General features: G+C 43.6%; 2 protein-coding genes across 4 annotated transcripts in view; one reads left to right on the forward strand and one right to left on the reverse strand.

Moving 5' to 3' along the window:
- Positions 1-20,832, reverse strand: part of map3k15 (mitogen-activated protein kinase kinase kinase 15) — a 258,410-nt gene that overhangs the window by 42,630 nt on the left and 194,948 nt on the right. The gene's annotated exons all lie outside the window — the stretch shown is intronic.
- LOC125739682 (uncharacterized) overlaps positions 1-20,832 on the forward strand; it is an 83,016-nt gene that overhangs the window by 6,957 nt on the left and 55,227 nt on the right. Inside the window, exons 2-4 of one of the 2 annotated variants that reach the window (XM_049010052.1) lie at positions 303-659; positions 7,213-7,365; positions 7,548-7,597. The exons of the other annotated variant lie outside the window; for it this stretch is intronic. Coding sequence (XP_048866009.1) covers positions 303-659; positions 7,213-7,365; positions 7,548-7,597 — 560 coding nt within the window. The remainder of the gene's footprint in view (positions 1-302; positions 660-7,212; positions 7,366-7,547; positions 7,598-20,832) is intronic. 2 annotated transcript variants of the gene reach the window in all.

Consider the following 20,832-nt stretch of genomic DNA (forward strand, 5'->3'; position numbering starts at 1 on the left):
AAGTTGGATTATTAACGCCAGGACAGTTTATACCTTTATTAAGCAGTGGGGGGTGCAGGAGCCCAGGAGGCCGTATTTATGAGTTTGCAGTCTGGGAGCAGCGGCTGCTCCCCGGATCAGCGTCTCTGACAGGAAACACGCCGCGGACTGAAAACCGATCTCATTAACAACAAAAATAAAGATTTAAAACTACATGTCCTGAAGGTGCTGTTCTGTCAGTATTTTAAATATCTTAATGTACACATTATAACTACATTCAACCTTTATTAATATCGTATTTACACTGTTTCCTGTGTCTCCAGGTTGCAGTGCTGCTCTGGTGACCCAGGCTGAGGAGCCAACGGTGATAGAGGTCCAGCTCGGAGGAGCAGCCACTCTGCCTTGTGGGATTTCTGTGAATATGGAGCTTTCCTGGTTTTCCCTGCAGTCAGACCACATACCAGCCAGAGTTATGGACTTGAAATTTAGCCGTGAGCATCTCAAAAGACCTGCTCCTGTTAACATCAGAGATGAATACAGAGAGAGGCTGTTTCCTGTTGATGACTCTGACACCCACAGTCTGCAGCTGAAGAACATCAGTAAGGCAGATCTGCTGATCTACTGCTGCATCCAAAATATAGATACAAAGTTTGGAAACTGTACAAAGCTGAAATTCACAGGTAATTTTATGACGAGTGATTCAGATTAAGGTGACTGAGGGTTTGTATAATGCATCATTAGCATTATTATACTATTATTATTATACTTTTTGTGTTGCTATAGCGACTCCCATGTCTTCGTATATTTTCTCACACATCACAATAATAGCACAGCTTCTGGCTGTGTACATTAGTCTGTCCCATCAGCAGGCGCAGCAACTACAGAGGTAATACATTTCATGGTGAGCAAACTCACCACTGACCATCCCAGTGTTTTATTGCTATTTCTGGTGACTTCCCCCTCGTTCTCCTCCACCCTCACCAGCTTTTTTCAGCTTGTGAGCTGCACCACTAGGGGAAACAAGACCCTGGACTTGTTATATGCTGATGCTAAGGAGGCATATGTGGTGGCCCAGGGTGTAGGACCCCCACTGCCTAATGACTATTTTTGTACTGAGTCTTTAATTCTTCCCCTTAACCCTTTCACACAGCACAATGCTACCCACACACCCTTTAGGATCTCCTGGGGCAATGACACAATGGGGCAAACAACTGGGTGAGCTGGCACAGATTTATTTGGGGCTCGGTTACAGATACTCCAAACTCCCAGGCAACAACCACCTCCCTCCCACCAACAGGTAAATCACACTACCACTACAAGTGTTATTTCTCCTTCCCCAATACCACTCCACAACAACCCCACAGCACTCACACCTCCCCCCAATATCCACTACAACTAATCACACAGTGACACAGCACCCTTATATACAGCACACTTATGCAGCGGGGAGAGGAGGTCAGTTAACATAGGAGAGGACAAAACCGAAGGGTGACCTGCAAAGGTCCCCCCTACATAAACCTAACCCCCAAACAAAAATGTAATAATAATAATAATATTATTATTATTATTATTATCAATAATAATAATAATAATAATAACAATAATAATAAGAAACGAAAATGAAAAAAAAGAGAAACTAAAGACTCAGTCCTGGGCCGGCGCACTTCCCTCGTCCGGCCCACAAAAACAACAAAAAAAATAAAAAATAAAAAAAACAAAACAAAACTTAACTATCCCTTTTCAGCAATGCCGCTACCCTCCGGCCGCGTCCACCTCCTCCTGGAGCTCTCTCGGTCCCGTGGGAGATAACCGAAACTCTTCCCACTGTCCTTCTCTTAGCCTGGTAGCTCGTACGCCGCTCACCGCCTCAATCCGTTGGCTGCGATATGCACCAACCCGGTGCCTCCCAAGCCAGCCGACCCACGGCGGCGAGCTTAGACCTGTGGGGGAAACAAAGCCCAAAACAACCCCGGAACCACACCGTCCCGGCTATAACCCGAACGGATACGTCCTACACCCCACCGATTAGGAACCTTCCCTTACCTCCGGGTTCTAAGCACAGTATCCCAGGCCACTCCCCCCACCGTCATCTGCGTCGCCTTCCCACTGCTCTTACCTCCCCAGACACTATGGCTGCGCGCTCGCTATCCCTCTATCGATACCGCGGACCCGTGACTTGTAGCCTGGTACCTCAGCTCACTCACGTCCGCGGTCCGCTTGGGAAAGCCCGCATCGCCACACCGACGCCTCCTTAAAACAACCGCCGCGATTACCTTCCGTCCCCGGACCGCGCTCCCGTCCACTCTGATGTAGCCATCTTTAAACCCGATCAAGTCCCCGCCTCCGCCAACCAATCTAACAAGTCCCGCCCCTCAATTACCAATGAGGGACGGCGCAACCTCCCCAAGCTTTCGTGGCACTGCTGACAGGAGAAAGAAAACAAGAAAATAGAAAAAAAAACCAAACCATAAACAACCCATAAATTATAATTCCCCCTTCCCCTCACAGGGGACACCACACATACAAGTCCATAGATCTGTCTCCCCTGAGCAGCTCTAACCTCAGCATAACCTAAAACCATGATTCAATGGCCACCTGTCACCACCTGGACCATGAGGACGTGGACAGAGGAGGCTGCGGACATTCTGGAGCAGAATGTAGGCAACCCTGATCCTGGAGTGCCGGTATCCAGCAGGTTTTCTTCTTTGTGGACAACACAGTCCCCACAGAGTCAGTGTTTCCTTACTGACAGACCGTGAGTCACAAAGGACCTGAAGGTCCTTCTGAACAAGAATAAGCAGGTGTTCAAGTCTGTAGACTTGGAGGCATCAAGCAGGTGCAGGCAGAACTGAATAAGCAGCTCAGCAAGGGTTAAAATCAGCAGAGTGATCTTATCATTGAACTCCTGAGTAAGACTCTTAACCCACAATTACTCCAGGTACTGTGTCACCCTTCTTTCTCAAAGATGTATGTCACTCTGGATTTTTAATTTATTTATTTAGCATTTGCTTAATAAGGAAAATATCACTTAATAAATAATCAGGGTGTGTCCAGAGGACGCTGCCTCAGCCCCGCAGGTCTGTTTTGACCACACTGACTGGGCCGTGTTTAAAGTGGCTGCCACCTATGGTCATCACATCGACTTGGAGCAGTATCATCACTGGGTACATTAACGATGTGACTGTCTCCAAGACCACACATGCCAACCAGAAACCGTGGATAACTTCAAGGATACCTGTGCTTCTGAAAGTCTGGAATGCTGCCTTCAGATCCTGGGACAAGGTGGTCCTCAGGACAGTGAGGGCTAACCTACTCTGCAGCACAAGGGCAGCCAAGTATGAATACGACAAAAAATCCACAGCCGCTTTCAGGACTCCAGGGAAATTCGGGGCACGTGGCAGGGAATCCAGGCCATCACAGACTGCAAGGCCACACCACCCATCTACAACAGTGACTCTGATGAGCTCCCTGATATGACTCTCTGTTGTGCTGAATGACTTCTGTGCACAGTTTGATGTCATGAACAACACACCTGCAACGAAGATTATCCCCCCTCCAGAGGAACAGGTACTGTGTTTGTCCACAACTGATGTAAGAAAAATTTTGCTGAAAGTGAACCACCGTAAAGCTGCTGGACCAGACAGCATAGCTGGCTGGGTGCTCAGAGAATGTGTGGACCAGCTGACAGATGCTGACATGTATGTAATAACAACTCCCTGAGTCAGGCGATTATACCCAAGTGTTTCAAGGCCACAATCATCATTCCTGTGCTGAAGAAGTCATCTGTCTCCTGACTCAATGACTTTCGCACTATAGCACTGACACTGACCATCATGAAGTGCTTCGAGAGGCTGGCCATGGGGAACCATACACCTGGATGTTCTGCACCACATGACTCCCTCCAGTATGCATACCAATGAAACTCTGCTCTCCACCTGACCCTCTCCCATCTAGAAAAGAACAGCTATGCAAGAATTCAGTTCATGGACTTCAGCTCAGCATTCAACACCATCATCCCCCAGATGTTCACAGGGAAGCTGAACCTGGTAAACTTCAACACTTCCCTGTGCAATTGGATCGTGGTTTTCCTGACAGATAGATCCAAGACAGTCCACATCGGCCGCAGAATCTCCAGCACCATTACTCTGAGCATCAGCGCTCCCCAGGGCTGTGTGCTCAGTCCACTTCTGTTCCCCTTGATGACTCATGACTGCATGGCCACATGCAGCACTAACACCATCATCAAGGTTGCTGATGACACAACAGTGCTTGGTCTCATCAGTGACAATGATGAGTCGGCATACAGAAATGAGATACAATGACTGGTGGACTGGTGCAAGTGCAACAATCTGTCTCTTAATGTGGACGATGATTGTTAACTTCAGGAAGGCCCATGGTGTCCATCTCCCACTGCTCATCGAGAGCTCTGCTGTAGAGTTGGTCAGGACCACCAAATTCCTTGGTGTACACCTGACAGCTGACCTCACCTGGACCCTCAACACCTCCTCCTTAGTCAATGAGGCACACCAGTATCTCCATGTCCTGAGGAGGGCAAGTCTACTTCCCGCATCCTGAACATGTTCTACAGGAAACCACTGAGAATGTCACCATCTGGTTTGGGAACTGCAACATTTCTGACCCCTCTACCCTACATTGAGGACATCTTCCTCAAAGTTGCATCTGCAAGGCCTCCAGCATTGTGGAAGACCCCTCCCATCCTTCACCACCCTCTCTCTGTCCCCCTCCTATCTGGCAGAAGGTACAAAAATAACGGACCGTCCTCTTCTAGGTTCTGCAACAGCTTCTTCCCCAAAGCTGATAGAACTATAAACGCTTTACTGGCCCCATAATAAACCAGCCTTCTGTGCTTCTGCTGTATTTATTGTTTTCTGTTGTATTTATTCATTTATTTTAATCAAGATTTCCACAGTGTCTGCTGTATCTGTTATATTGTGTTGGTACCCCTAGCCCCCATATGTAAGTGAATGTGAGTTTCTATAGTTTACATTCATTAGTTATTATTCTCCTTTTCCCTTCTCCCACATCTGATGCACTTTGCTTGTTTACATTCTCTTTCTTTCATGCCACTGTATGCTGTGAACCGTTATAGATTGTATGGCAATAATGACATACTTGACTTGAAATGCTGCTTTAGAGACGAGATAGAGCAGAAGCTACAGCAGAACAGTGTGAAGCCGGTGTGTGCAGTGGGATGAGGGCCATCTCTGGCTACAAGCAGCCTGGAAACACTGCGATGGAACGGAGCACAGATGGGGATAAAGAGCTAATCTGTCCTTCAGCAGATCTGACTTATGAACCAGGCCAGCTCTCCCTAACCCCACCAGCCTCAGTGTGCTGGCTGAGGCGGTTCTAAGCCCTTCACTGCCCCCTCCTGCCTCCAATAAACTCTACACCTTCCTGCAAATTCCCCATCAAAGACACCAGGCCCCCACTCCACGTCGCAGTCTGTCTCCACTGACCAGGTGGGAGAAAAGCTGAGACCAATCACCATCCAGCAGGAGAAAGTGGAGGCAGCATCAAACTCGTTGTGAAGCACAGCTCTGACACAGGACTGTCCCAGGACACACTGGAGGCAGGAGCGGAGAAGAGGATGATGGCAAGATGCGACAGGATCATGAACGATTCTGCTCATCCCCTCCAGGGGGCGCTGTCTGGGAGCACCAGCTCATCTCATCACGGTGCTAAAAAGTGCTACTGGGGATCATTCCTGCCTGCCACACCGCCATCAGACACCGTATCACCTCCTCCCAACACGCCAGGTCCACCTCCTGCTGTAACACCTGGCAGGACAGCATTTTAACTTTAAGTCAGACAGTACTGGATTGGACTTTGAAAGAGCAAAACAAAGGTTTTGATGTGACCTACAGATAATGTATGTTAATAACAGAGATCACTGCACATCCACCTGATGTTTATGCCAATGACCTATATATACTAGAAATGACAGGCGAGTCTCCCGCTATAGGCCAATGGGAGACGAGTGTTATTCCATCATGAAGAAGTAAATAATAATAATAACAATAATAGATACTTTATCAAAGCTGGCTGTTGCTCCAACCACTGTTTGTATGTGACACTATGAAATTCTTCCTAATTTCATACCAATGAGTTCTGCTGTTATAATTATTAGCTTATATCTGGAATATGATTTAGAAATCACTGGACAATAGTTTTGAAAAATAACAAAATCAACACAATGTCCACTAATCACACATTACCAGTATTTCTCAGTGGGATATACAGTATATAATATAATATAATATAATATAATATAATATAATATAATATAATATAATATAATATAATATAATATAAAGGTTCTTATTTGTAGGTCCCTCTTTGGTAAAATAAAATGGCAACAGGTGTTTCCACACCAGCCTGAACACAGACTGAGATCTTTAATCCCTTCAAACTAAAATTCTGAATGTCACTGCAGCTTCCCAAACACAAACAGATTCAAAGCTAATAATAACATTTGACCACTGCACAAAAATAAATAAGTAATTAAACATAAAACGTTTAACAGTCCAAACAGAGGCTGGAATATTGTGTTTAATCCATCTCTTCAAAATAAAATTCTGAATGCCACTGCAGCTTCCCAAACACAAACAGATTCAAAGCTAATAATAACATTTGACCACTGCACAAAAATAAACAAGTAATTAAACATAAAACGTTCAACAGTCCAAACAGAGGTAGGCATATTGTGTTTAATCCATCTCTTCAAAATAAAATTCTGCATGTCACTGCAACTTGCCAAATAGAAACAATTCATAATACTAATTTAATTTACATATGATATATCCAGCCCTTGACTTGTAATGGTTAAATACTTCACTATTTCAGAATATCTATATAGCATTATTCACACAATTATAGCTGTCATTTCGGCTATGCTACGGTATGGTGGTATATTAAAAATTCATACTGTACGGGAAATTATAACCGGTATATCAAATTAATGGGTGTATCACCCAGAACTATCTGAAAGACTGAAAAATGTATGTTTGCAAGCAAATATCAAACGATGTCAACACAAACATATATAATGATCAGTAAACACAGTAAATGGTGGAAGGTTGCAACACTGGAGCAGGATCCACGCCTGTTTCTGCAGCCAAAGGCTGCACAGTGTAAAGGACTGTTTCAACTTCTCTGATATGGTGGTCAAATTGTTGCAATATGTGTCATGGGTTTATACTTTGTTTACAGACCATCCTGGGGGCCAGTTCACTCCCCACCCTCTCCAGTGCCCGACCCCTCAGCCCGAGACCTTGAACCCAGATCACCTGCATTGTTTCATCCTGATTTGTTTCATCCTTCTCCTCTGCCTCGTCTTCTTGGCCTGCTACGTTTATAACAAAGGTCAGGCATGTGTGATGTCACTGTGTTTTTTGTTCCCTGTCTGTTTGGTCCTTTTGTGTCTCATTCACCCCCAGACTGGGCCGTAGCAGATGTGCAGTCTGTCAGGTACAGACACTATACACTTCCTGTGGACTGTGTGTTAATACACTGTGATACAGTGTAACTCTGACTTTCTTCCTTAGCTAAAGGTCAGTGGGGCTCAGTGGGTCAGACCTGCAGGACTGCTGAGCAGGTAAAGTGCTAAAATTACACACAGTATCAGCTACCGTGGTGTTAATCCTTACATTAAATATTAGTATTTTGTAAATAATCAGACATACATTCAACCGTGGCTCGGAATCTTTATTTCTTTATTTCGTGTTTCCTGCTTTAAAACCTCAAACTTGCAGCCAGTCTCTTTCTAACACAAGCGTGTCCCGTATGCAAGGTGCAGTGAGACAGTGTGAGAGCAGCAGCCCTTATCAGCAGGGCTGGTAGAGCACCCTGTGCACTCTGTGAATGATGTCACTCTTAACTGTTTCAGCGCCGCTGAGGAAGAGCTCTGACTCACAGCAGAGGGGAAGCAGGACCAGCCGACACGACCAGGTACTGTCACTGACAGGGCTTTCTGTGGCCTTCAGACCACAGCGGGAAAGTGTCTCTGCTTAATCACACATGTTTATACAGCAAAATAAACCCCGATGAATGTTTTACATAGACTGAAGTACTTTTAACTGATTGGGAACTAAAACCTGTTACCTTTTTTACAGGACAAAACTGAAGTCAACTATGTTCTTTTAAAGACAGAATCACAGTAAAGAAACAACAATTTCAACAGAGAGAAAATGATAGTGTTTATTTTTTTGGCCAGACACCAGGCATATATGTATTTGTGTAATAAAGGATATTTCATAAGATTTTGTGTATTAACTGCTTGATTTTGGGGCTTTTCTGAGATTCAGTGCTGACTAACCGGGGTAGTTGTCACATAATTACATATGAATGGTCATTTTCATGGACCCTGTATTGTGCTGCACAGACTGGTTCATGTCCCCAAACCCTCAGCCTTTTTCTGGACCTTTACTGGATCCATCTATTATCCTCCATTCGTCCGGGTTGTGGGGACAGCAGTCTAAGCAGGGATGCCCAGACCTCCCTCTCCCCCTCATCTGGCTCCTTTCAATGTGGAGGAGCAGCAGCTTTACTTTGAGCTTCTCCTGACTGTCTGAGCTTCTCCTGACTGTTCGAGCTCCTCCTGACTGTCTGAGCTCCTCATCCTGTCTCTAAGGCTAAACCCAGACACCCTGCAAAGGAAACTCATTTCTGTTGCTTGTATCTGTGATGTCATTCTATTGGTCACTAACCAAAGCTTGTGCCCACTGTTGTATGTAGGAACGTAGATTGACTGGTACATCGATAGCTTTGCCTTCCGGCTCAGCTCTCCGTTCACCATGACAAAACAGTACAATCTCCACATAACTACTGACACTGCACTGATTTGCCTTTCAGTTTGCTCCCTTCTTCCCTCACTCATGAACAAGACCCCAAGATACTTAAACTCCTCTGTTTGATGCAGTAACCAAGATGCAGGGGGAACTCCACCCCTTTCCGGTTGAACCCTGTGGTCGCCAACATAAGGCACTTTCCCACCTAAGTTCAGGAACTAATTCATCTCTGGGTCCAAGATCCAGGGTTCCTGTAGCTCCTTGCCACTTTTGTGTATTGCATTCCCACCGCGTAACAGTAACTGTGACCTTTTTGTTAAGTATTAATAGATACTTTATTGATCCCCTTGTATAAATTGTCTTTATGCCTCCCTCAACTTGCTCTTTGTAGAGTAAGTTGTCTGTGAAGGGCAGCCACCCATAGCAACACCCAGGGAACAGAGAGTTAAGGGCCTTGCTCAAAGACCCACAGACATGCTGAGGGTTTGAACTAGCAATCTTCTGATTACAGGCACACAGGCTTAACCCACTGAGCCACACACTACAAATAAGCATGGAAGATGCTAAAAGATCATAGGTGAGTGTCCTTGTATAGCGTTAAACTTTCTTAACTCTTATAGTCTTCAGTTGATACCATAGAGTGTTAAATTACTCTGACTCCACCTCTTTTCAGATTGCAAGCCCATACTGGTGCAATTGGATTCAGATTCACTGGGCAACCTTTCCAGGATTCACTGTCCCTCAGCAGACCAATAGAGTCCCAACTCCAATGTACTGATTCTGAAATGGAGTATTAGTACAGTAAATGCACACCTGCCTGGTGCCTCTCACTACGGGCAACTCCTGAGTGGAATAGAGCCCAGCCCCTCTCCAGGAGTTTGGTAGCAGAGCTCATGCTGTGCATTGAGGTGAGCTTTACTGGGGACGGGGCTACTCTCGAGAGTTGCAATGAGATAGACACCGAGATCTCGCCACAAAGTCCAAACTGAAAGACAAAACTCGTAGTTGAAAGACAGGTTTGTCAGGCAATGTGCGCCAGTGATCAGTGGGCTCAGACAGGTACTCGGTGGTTGGTGGGCAGGCAAGTTATATCGGAGTTCGGGGGGGCAGGTCTCAGAAACTGGGGATGGAAGCGGGGTCAAGAAAGCCAGGTAGACAGACAGGAAAAAAGGCTTCAACTCAGGACAAACCATGAAGATCTCGCATCGGAGTGCAAGATCAGACAAACTAAAATAGACTCCACTGATTCGAGCAGCTTGGAATCGGCCGAGCGGCAAAGCAGCACAAGAACCAGTCTGTTAAAATGTCTGTTAAAAATCATTACTGTCAGATGAAAAAACATACAAAAAATGTGAAAAAACTTAATTATTTTTGCACTCACTGTTTTAGGTAATAGTTTTTATGAGTAAAGCCAACCCCAGTTTAACAAATAATATAGCCAATGCTAATTAAGACAAAGGGCCCTATTCAGCCTCTGATGTGAAGTGGCTCCAGCATGAGGTAACTGTCTTTGCCAGCATGAGCCTGATGCTGTTTCCTGCCCAGCTGGGAGTTAAGGGCTTTGCTCAAGCGCCCATAGACATGTGACTGACTGGGCATGAACCAGTGACCTACTGATCACAGATATCGAGGCTCAATCTGCTGAGACACTGCTGAGACTCTCTACCAAAACTGGCTCTGAAGTCCATGGGTCACTGTTTCACTGTTATTTTAAGGGGGCACTGAAAGAAGTGCAGTGTAGAAATTATTTAAAAAGATCCCATTAAGTTATTGCACAAGCATTTTCTAAGTAAGTTTAACTGCAGCACTATTGAGTACAAGTCACTTAATTGTAAGCCTTAACAATCACACGTTAAATACAGGTATAAGGAAATTTAATAATTACCTTCTGGCCTTGCATATTTACTTTGTTCTATGTATTAAATAACGCCTGAATTAATCAAATTAAACCAAAATATTTAATGTGTAGAATCTTACATTACATAAACAATTAATAAATTGATTTGTAATTAACATTTATTTTTTCTATATATTCATCAACATACGTACACTAAAAAATGTGTGGGATGTAATTAATTTTATTAAGACAAGTGGTTACACACAATTTATCTAAGAATAAATATAAATTTTAAGTTCGTAGTTCAATTTTATGTTATGCAAACTAAACTAATTGTAGTACGGTGTAATTCATTTTTTTTAATTAACTCAACAGCACCCATGTCTAATTAATCTACTTAAATCTACCCAGTCTACTTAAATGTAATATGTATGTTGGTTTGCTATTAACCTTTACATTTTAATTAAATCCAACTTATAAGACCATTTTGATTCCCAGTCCTGGCCTAGTGGCCTTGGATGGTGGACAATTTACACAGAAAGCTGTGATGCCCTTTGCTGTGCAGCTTCTCCATGGAACCAGCCGCTCCCCTGTAGACCAATGGTGCTGGATGCAAACTCCTTGTTAAATAGTTAAATTAATGCGTGCAGTCGTGCTGATCAACAAGTCGGAATCGAGTCCGAGTCGAGATGGAAGTCAATTTAAGGGCGACTCGAGTGCGACCAAAATCACAAACTCGAGTCCTCATCTTCGGTATACACAGAGTCCATTCCAAAGATGGAGAACATAAATACGTTATAATCTACAAAAGAAACGCACAATAAAAACATCTGCATGAGCATTATGTCTGTACATCAGCGTAATTTCCTTAATTCTGCATTATATATACAGGCTATGTGGTTTTCACCACAAGCTGCCCTGCAGTGCTGCTGTCTCACCACCAGGTGGACATTTCAGCATGTGCCAATATGCCCTTACTCATTAGCTACATACTACAGCTGCAGGATACAAGACAAATTAATCTCTGTACCCTGACTTTATGAATAAGGAGATCCTGTCTGTGGGCTGAAAGAATTAAGCCTTGATATTGTTGAGTTCTAAAGCTTTGCTGGCTAATGTATGACATTCATGAACAATGTGGTCCCACCTCAGGGTATCGGCTGATTAAAATTGTAAAATTAAATTCAGTGGGTGCTTAAGCAACAGAAATTGAACAGGAAAACTTCTTTGTGCAAAATAATTATGTTTTGAAGTGGGGGGGATAGGGCAGGGATAGCTGTAAAACAAGCAGGGCAGTGGGTCCGAGTTTGAGAATCACTGCTCTACGAGCTGTTGGGTTACAGACATTGAGGCTCTGGTAACTTGGGTTATATTGTGGAATTTAAAAGGGTCTATGTTTGTTTCTTTAATGTTGATTCTGTTTCTTTCTACCTGTAGCATTGGAACGCTTCCTCTTAGTGTTACTGTGCTGTGAGCATTAAGCATTCCTGCAAAGGACCAGTTCAGCCGCTGTTTTATGGTTATTTGATAGGGATTTTGGTTTGTTTTCTTTTATTAGTTGCCCTGGTTGCTGCTATGGGCAAAGTTGTACGATCGTAACTTTCGTATTGTATCTCGGGTGGTGGGTACCAGTTGGTACCCTCCCGTTATATTTGTAGTGCTGGGGTGCCACACTGAGGGGACACTGTACTGTTGTGTGTAGTGCATGTCGTGTTGCATGCTGTGTGATGTTGGGTTTTGCTGTTTTCTTTGTCACCAGGGGCCTCCTGAGCTGAGAGCTGCGTGTGCCGATCTGACCTTACTATCTGGAGGATAGTCAGCCGAACCCCTAGCAGCATTTTGTATTTGTCTAATTGATTTTAGATATTTGTAATAAAGTGGATTGGGTTTTATTTTCATATGCCTCTTTGTTATTATCCCTTTGCGGGGAGGGTTCAAACTTAGCCACATTACAGAAGGAACATTAGGGGTTTCTCCTGCCCTGACCAGGAGGTGGCGTAGTCAGAGAGCAGTGTGGGTGTTCTGTGCTTTGGGCGCCACAGTAAGAGACCAAGTTTTTCTTTTTCTTTTTCAAAAAGTGCCTAGCGACAAATCTAGCGACATTTTTAACAAACCTTAGCTACTTTGAATTCAATTTTATTTATATAGCGCTTTTAACAACAGTCATTGTCACAAAGCACTTTACATTTAACCGGCCCGAACCCCACCAAGGAAGCAGTAGCGACAGTGGCAAGAAAAACTCCCTCGAGCAGGAAGAAACCTTGAGAGGAACCAAGACTCGGAAGGGGACCCCATCCTCCTCTGGGCGACCGGGGAGCATGAAACTGTATTTATATTGACATTAATTTGAGTTCATATAGTTCTGAAGTCCCAGTTGGTTTCATGTAGTTACCTCCAGGAGTCCAGGTGAGGGTTCACACGGTGTAGAGTCGGCTCGGGATCAGCTCGGAAAAGAGAAGATGGAGAAGAGTTATTGCCCTACACCTAACCTAACCTCCGGCAGGACTAAAGTAACTATGACAGCCTGGCTAAAAGAGAGACCTGGAAGGAAGCACAGATATGAGGGTTTCCAGGGGTTTCGACATCAAGCCAACCTACTGTCCACAGCTTAAGTGATCGGTGAGAGTGGCAGGACGATACCACCAATCCCTCCTTTCACGTTTAATCTCAAATGACCATGAACCTCCAGGTCTCCCATTCACCTTAGAAAAGGGGATTCTACTCTGTGTACAATGTTGTCATCAATATGGAAGTGAGCTGAGCTCCCTGCTACTATGCCCATCTCCTCTCCTTCCAGAGGGCGTGATCCCTGGGGCAGTTCAGCTGCTGAGCTGATCATTCTGACAGACACGAAAATGAATGATCTGCACATGTGGCTGTAGTACGCCAATGTCAAATCAACTGACTAATCAGAAACCTTTCTTGGTTGTTCTCACCCAATCACAAATCAAGTGACATTTCCTCTGGTATATTAACACTGATCTCTCTGGAAACTAGACAGACAGATCCTTGCTTTTGTTTTTCGAGCGTTGACTCACCTTTCAAAAGTTCTTTTCTTCCTCTGAACCATCGAACAAACAGCCTTTTTAAAGGCAACATTATATAAACATCTCCGGGTGGGTTTCATTTCTTTCTTTAAAAACAAAAAACAATTTCTTTTTGTTGTACTTTTACAATTTCTTGCCTAGTTTTAAGGGTTTGGGTATTTTTAAAATTCTTTTCAATCTTTTGTTTTTCATCCTTTTTATACTTATTCCTCCTTCCTCGTTTTAAGAACTATTTTATTAAGGGTTAGGGTTTTCCTCTCTTATTTTCTCTCATTCTCTGTCTAAGTGCTAACGCCAGCTTTATCATAGTAACACTCATTTAACATTCATGTAAAAAAATTACACACACTGAGAAATCAAACTTTTTATACAAACATAAACAAGTAAAACACACATTTGTAATATAAATACATTAAAACAATGACACAACCTATTCACAACCTACAACCATGTCATAACCTGCGTGTCCAGTCCTGGTGTGAGCCACGCCCCCTAATCATCCACGTCTACTTCCCCGATCGTAATTCCCCACGTAATCTGTTTCCTGTTATTTTTGGCTTGTCTTGTATATTTCAGACCGCGTTCAAATCAGTTTTCCCAGATCTGTCATTGATGTTGTCCATCGTGCTGTACCCTGCCCTGTCTTCCTGAATAAAACCCCCATTCCTGACTCCACCGCTTCGCTGCCTTCCTGCCCGCCGAGCGATCGTCACAGTGCAGTCCCTTGGTGTGCAAAAATAATGAAATATTAAAAGCAATAAAATAATTGTCGTATGTACAAAAATAGGGGCGGCTTGGTGGTGCAGTGGTTAGCACTGATTTAAATTTAAAAGATGAACAAAAACAAACAAAGAAAACACAGAGAGGAAGAGCTCTGAGCTGCTGCGTTTGTGCGCAACGCCACCTTGCGGGAAAATGGTGTATAATTGTGCTTTGGCTCCATGCTTTACTCAAGGGTTGGTAACTGATATTGATGGTAACAATTACAGCCTCCTGCTTGATGAAAGTAAGGATGTCAGTGTCTCCAAGTATCTGGGTGCTGTGGCTCGTTCCTTTAATGAGGGAAAGGGATGTATGGTGGATACTTTCCTTGGTCTTCTTGAGCTGGAGGGAGGAGATGTGAAGTCCATCATGAGGCAGTTCTCTCCTTCCTTGATCAGTGTGGCCTGAAGAAGGGGAACCTGCTTGCCATTGGCACGGCATACAATGATGTTCACAAAATTCTTAAAGAAATAAAACACCTTGTTCTTATCCGTTGTGTTTGTCACTCCTTAAGAATAGCAGTCAGCTCTGCCTCAAAAACCACCCTGCCTTGTACTGTTGAGTTTCTGGTCAGGGAAAAATACAATTGGTTCTCCATTTCACCTAAAAGAAAGGAAGTGTACAGGGCACTATAGGAGACCATAAACTGTGGGGAGAGGACATTAGTAATAACAGCAGTCTGTGCCACATACTGGCTTTCAGCTGCAGTATCAAGAATATTCAATCAGTGCTGAAATTACATTTGAGCCTGACCATGACAAGCAAGCACTGTTACATGGCAGATGTTTTACATTCAATGTACGGTGACCCACAGAACCTCCTGTACCTTACTTACCTGACATCAATCCTTGGTGAGGTGCAGAGTGTGGTCAAAAAGACCCACTTAAGCTCCTGGACTTTCTGATCAGACTGATAAGGGCTGTCTGCAGCAGAGTCCTTCATCCTATGGCCAAAACTGAGATGCTGAAAGACCCAATAAATAATCACATCTCACCTACAGTCACGTGAAAAAATTAGGTCTCCGTATTAAATATTTAATTATTTATTAAGAAATATCAACATATCAATATTAAATCTTCTTTCAAATTATATCTGTATATGAAGGTGATGTAATTGCATCACATACTGTATGCAAAAACAAGATAAAAATTTACTTATTTAACAAAAAAAATGAACCAAGATGCCAGTTCCTACTGAGGGAAAAGTTAGGACACCCTGTGCCTTAATTGCTAGTATTTCTCCCTTTAGCTGAAATAACCTCAATGAGATGTTTCCTATAACCATCTTTCAATCACTGACATCTACTGGCAGAAAGTTTTCCCTGCTCTCCAGTGCAGAATTCCTTAAGCTGTGTGATGTTTGAAGGGTGTCTTGCATGCACTTCCTATTCAAATCACCCCACAGCATCTCATTAAGATTCAGATCCAGGCTATGACTTGACCATTCCAGAACTCTCCATTTCTTTCTTGTAAGGCGTTCTTTGGTAGATTTACTGAAATGTTTCGGGTCATTATCATGTTGCATGGTCCACCCCCACTTCAGCTTAAACTTCTGGACAGATGATCTCACATTGTCCTCAAGCACCCTCTGATATGTTGAAGAATTCATAGTGGATTCTATGATGGTGAGCTGGCCAGGTTCTGCTTCAGCAAAGCAACGCTAAACCATGATATTTCCACTCTCATGCTTCACAGCTGGTATGAGGTTACAGTGAGGGAAATGATTTGACCCCCCTGCTGAATTCTTAAGTTGACCCATGAATAAAGAAATGAGAAGTCTGTAATGACCCTGGTATGTTTATTTAAACAGCCAAAAAAAAAAGATAGATTATTAATAAAACAAGCAATTATGTAACAGTTAGAAACCAATTTGTCATTTATCTAGGGAAATAAGTATTTGATCCCTTAGAACACATGCTTTAGTACTTGGTGGAATAACCATTGTTTGCAAGCACAGCTGTCTGACGTTCTTTGTAGTTGGTCACCAGGATTGTGTGCAGATCATCAGGAATTTTCATCCACTCCTCTTTGCAGACCTCCTTCAAATCTTTAAGGTTTTTAGGCTGTCACTTGGATAGATGAAGCTTGAGTTCCCTCCATCGGTTTTCTATGGGATTATAGTCTGGAGACGGGCTAGGGCCCCCCATGACCATAATGTGCTTCTTCTTGAATCACTCCTTTGTTGCCTTAGTCGTATGCCTAGGGTGGTTGTCTTACTTGAAGACCCACCCGCTGAAGGGGTGGCTGAAGGAAGGAGGTTCTTATCCAAGATTTTACGGTCCATGGCCCCGTCCATCTTTCCTTTGATGCAGTGCAGCCGTCCTGTACCCAGCCGTCCGAAAAACACCCCCAAAGCATAATGCTTCCACCTCTGTTTTTGACAGTAGGGATGGTGTTCCCGGGGTTATAGTCAGCATTCCTTTTCTTCCAAACACGGCGAGTAGGGCTGATGCCAAACAGCTCGATTTTGGTCTCATCTGACCACATGACATTCTTTCAAGCCTCATTGGAATTATTCAGGTGTCCACTGGCGTACTTCAGACAGGCCTGAACATGGGCCCTCTTCAGCAGGGGTACTTTGTGAGCACTGCAGGATTTCAAACTGTAACGGCAGGATGTGTTACCGATGGTGTTCTTGGAGACTGTGGTCCCTGCTGCTTTGGGATCATTAATGAGCTCCACCCATGTATATCTGGGGTTAGCCCTCACCATTCTTAACATAAGTGATGCTGCATGAGATAAAATCTTCCTTGGGGCCCCAGACCGAGGGAGACTGACAGTTATTTTCTCTTTCTTCCATTTGCCAATAATTCCACCAACAGTTGTCACTTTCTCACCAGGCTGCTTGCTGATGGTCATATACCCGATTCCACCTTTGTGAAGGTCAACAATCTTTTCTCTGGTGTCCTTAGACGTCTCTTTGGTATTTCCCATAGTAATAAGGGATCTAACCCTAACCAGGCTCAGAGGGGGAGCCCATAATCCTAGCAGGGAAAGTCAATTGATCAAGATGGCAAAGTCCCAAATCACACTGTCCTAATCTTTACATTTGAGTCACAAAGCAGGGGGCAGGGAGGTGATGACAGGCAAGTGCTGGAGCTGCTTCAGATGGCAGGATAAACAATAGTACGGCAGCAGGGCATACAGGGAAGACATCGCAGGCAGAAGGGCTGAATAACGTCACAGGTAAAGGAGCACAAAGTAAAATAGGGCATATGCTTATCATATATACAGACATGTTTTTAACCCCTACATATAATGCATTATAAATCAAACGATTATACCCAATAACTGATTTATTAACCCAAGGGACCCTGCCACCAGATCCTCACCTCTTCCCACGTGCGCAGTACACCAAAGGGAAGAGGAAATGAGTTCGGGACCCTAATAAAGGAGAAAAGACAGAGGGAGGGGCGATGCAGGACAAGAGCATCATGGGAAAGTTTAAGGGATATTGTGCCCATCAGGTTAAACAGAAAAAAGAAAACAGAATCTTGTATAATTATAAACAAAAGTAAAGTAACTAGCTGTTACACAGGCAGCAGGGTAGACAGGATATCTTGATGATTTGGGGTCTCTGGCATCAGGAGGGGAAATATAATGTGCAATAAGCCAAAGTAGGGGAGACTAGAGACAGTGCAGTCAGTTAGGTGAGTGCAATATGTAAGCTTCGGCAGATAAAACTATAGCAGCATAAATTGGAGGGAGAGGGAGGTGGGAATGCAGGTATGGGGAGTCCCTGAATGTCAGCACTCCAATTCCACAAGGGAGTGTGAAGCTAGAGTGACAGAACTGACAGTCCAGCTCATCCAAAGCCAATGGCACCGATCTTCACCCAGCTCTACACCTCACACTATAGGTCTAACTGGGAGTCAGCAGTTAGCTAGAGCTAGAACTAGAGTCCCTATGAACTAGACTAAAAAAGTGTGTTTTTAGCCTAATCTTGAATATTGAGAGTGAGCCTGAAACCCGCACATCCGGTGGGAGACCATTCCACAGCTGAGGAGTTCTATAAGAGAAAGCTCTGCAGCCTGCCGTAGCTCTTTCTACCCTGGGTACTAACAGATATCCTGCTCCTTGAGATCGAAGAAATCGAGGAGGGTTATATGAGGTCAGCAGATTACTAAGGTATTCTGGTGCAAGGCCATTTAGTGTTTTATAAGTTAAAAGCATTATTTTGTAGTCAATCTGCAACTTAACTGGAAGCCAATGAAGGGATCATAGAACAGGGGTAATATAATCATTTTTTTTAGTGTTTTTGGCTGCTGCACTTTGTACCAGCTGAAGTTTATGTAAGAATCATGTTGTCATGTTTGATTGAAATAAGAAAAATTCTTCCTAGCCGTATATGAACCTTGTGGTTTTTTTCATATTGGAAACCAGTGGGACCGGTGGCGCGATGTGTGTGACAGTTATATGGTCAAGGGATAAAAAACCTTATGGAATAAGGGAATGGAGGGGTGTTCCCTAGACTGCTGTTTAATTATTGGGCAAAAGGGAAGCTGTACAGCATACAGCTCAGAGCAAAGAGCTGAAGGAAGCAGCCAGACATGATGAGGGAAGGGAAGTGCAGAGAACAGCAGCCGTGCGACAGCAGACTGGCGGGGAGTTTGGTCCTGAGGTCTGACAGGAGTGAGAATGGCTGCCCTCCTTTGCAGACCTATCTGCCCTTTTGTTTAACCCCATTGGAACCAGAGCTAAGCCAGTGAAGAAACTGCTGGTATGTTACCCTCAGGAGGGCCACGGGGGACCTGATTTGGGATTTTCTGGTAACTGTGATGAAAATGTTAAAAAACATGATCTCATCTCAGGCACCACAGTATTGATGGACATTTACTGGCAATGTGGGACCCAGCTGTTAGATTCCCTTCTAGCAAACTGGGATGGGAGCTGTGGGCTGGTTGGTCTAGTGCAGTCCATACTGCCTGTAAAGGCTGCTGTATAACGTGTTTTATCCCACAATTCCTAATGTGCTTTTTAGGTTAATATCTGCTCAATATGTTCAAGTGCTCAGCAGTAGTAATGGTGAAGAAGAACGGATCCCTCCCTTTCAGGGGTAGATGTGTTTTAGGAGTGAATGCATTTAGCTGTGTTAAAATGGGGGATTGTGGGGGAAATGTGTGAAGGCCTAGAAATGAACACAGTCTGTATGCATCACTGATGTGGGCAACAACTGAGGAGGAGAACCATTCTGACTCCAGACACTGCTGAACCGTCTTAGTCCTCTGATGGTTCTCCACCATCCGCCCTGACACGGGGCAGGCAGCGGGAGACTCGGATCCCAGAACGACTTCTGTGTCGTAAACCCCAAGTTGTGTACGCAAACAAAAAAAACTGAGGAAACTGATTACCTCAAAGTAATTAAGTTACCAGACTTATTAGTTTCAAGTACATAACAAATGAAAAAAATTGGTCCAGTTGACTAATATTTAATAATTCCTTTTAGAGCTGGGCGATATAGCCTAAAATGTTATATCACAAAAAAAAATTCAGTCAATATTGATAAAAGTAATTTCTTTCAAGTTTAAAGGCTTAAGTTAAAGTTAAGCAAACCAGATGGTTAATAGTAGTTATAGCCTTTCCTTTATCGTCGGAATGTGACAAACACTTACCAAACAGTAGTGATGGCCAAAATGATACTTCTGGAACAATTTGCTCTATTTCCTGACCCCACTAGATGGAGGTCTCTGTTCAGGAAATTCCTCAAAGCCTGACGAAAATGAAACCAAAAGCGTCATGTGGGCTCAAAAAAAATCGCAATTGGTTCATGAAGCCATCACTACCAAACAGCACTTTCTATTTCACAATCATCACTGAAAAAACTGCAACTGACATTCTTCCTATTGTTTCTTAATTATGTGGATTATTACTGTTTTGATTTCTCATGGACTTTCCTTTTGGATCTCGCTGGATTACCCTTATTGAATGGGTTGCTTTGGACTTACTTGCTCTCAGAGTTGCCCTTTTGTCTTGACAGATTTGTCTGTTGCCTGCCTGCCTGTCTTGTTGGATTCTGTAATTTTTTTCAAAACAATCCCCCATTTTGTGAAGTAATTTCATTGTGTCGCAAAACAGGTTGCTGGCAGGTTGTTGTATTAAAGTCCATAAATTGAATGATCTCTAATAAAGTGGAATAACACAGAAAGAAATGTATTGAACACACTAAGAATAAGCAGTACACCAAGGCAAGGAACCAGCTGAAATCCTTAAGCAGGTAGAGAGTAATTCTGTCTCCTGTCTTTGGAAGTTAATATCAGCTGGGTTAGTACATATTGATGGGGTATAAAACGTGTCACTCTGTGGAGTTAGAGACCTTGGAAAATGCATATGATGAGAGCAGGTTATCAAACCACCTCCTCAGAATCACCAGTTGGTGGAGGGTTTGTGTGCCTCTGTGA

This window comes from Brienomyrus brachyistius, chromosome 4, assembly GCF_023856365.1.
Source record: "Brienomyrus brachyistius isolate T26 chromosome 4, BBRACH_0.4, whole genome shotgun sequence".
NCBI lineage: Eukaryota > Metazoa > Chordata > Actinopteri > Osteoglossiformes > Mormyridae > Brienomyrus > Brienomyrus brachyistius.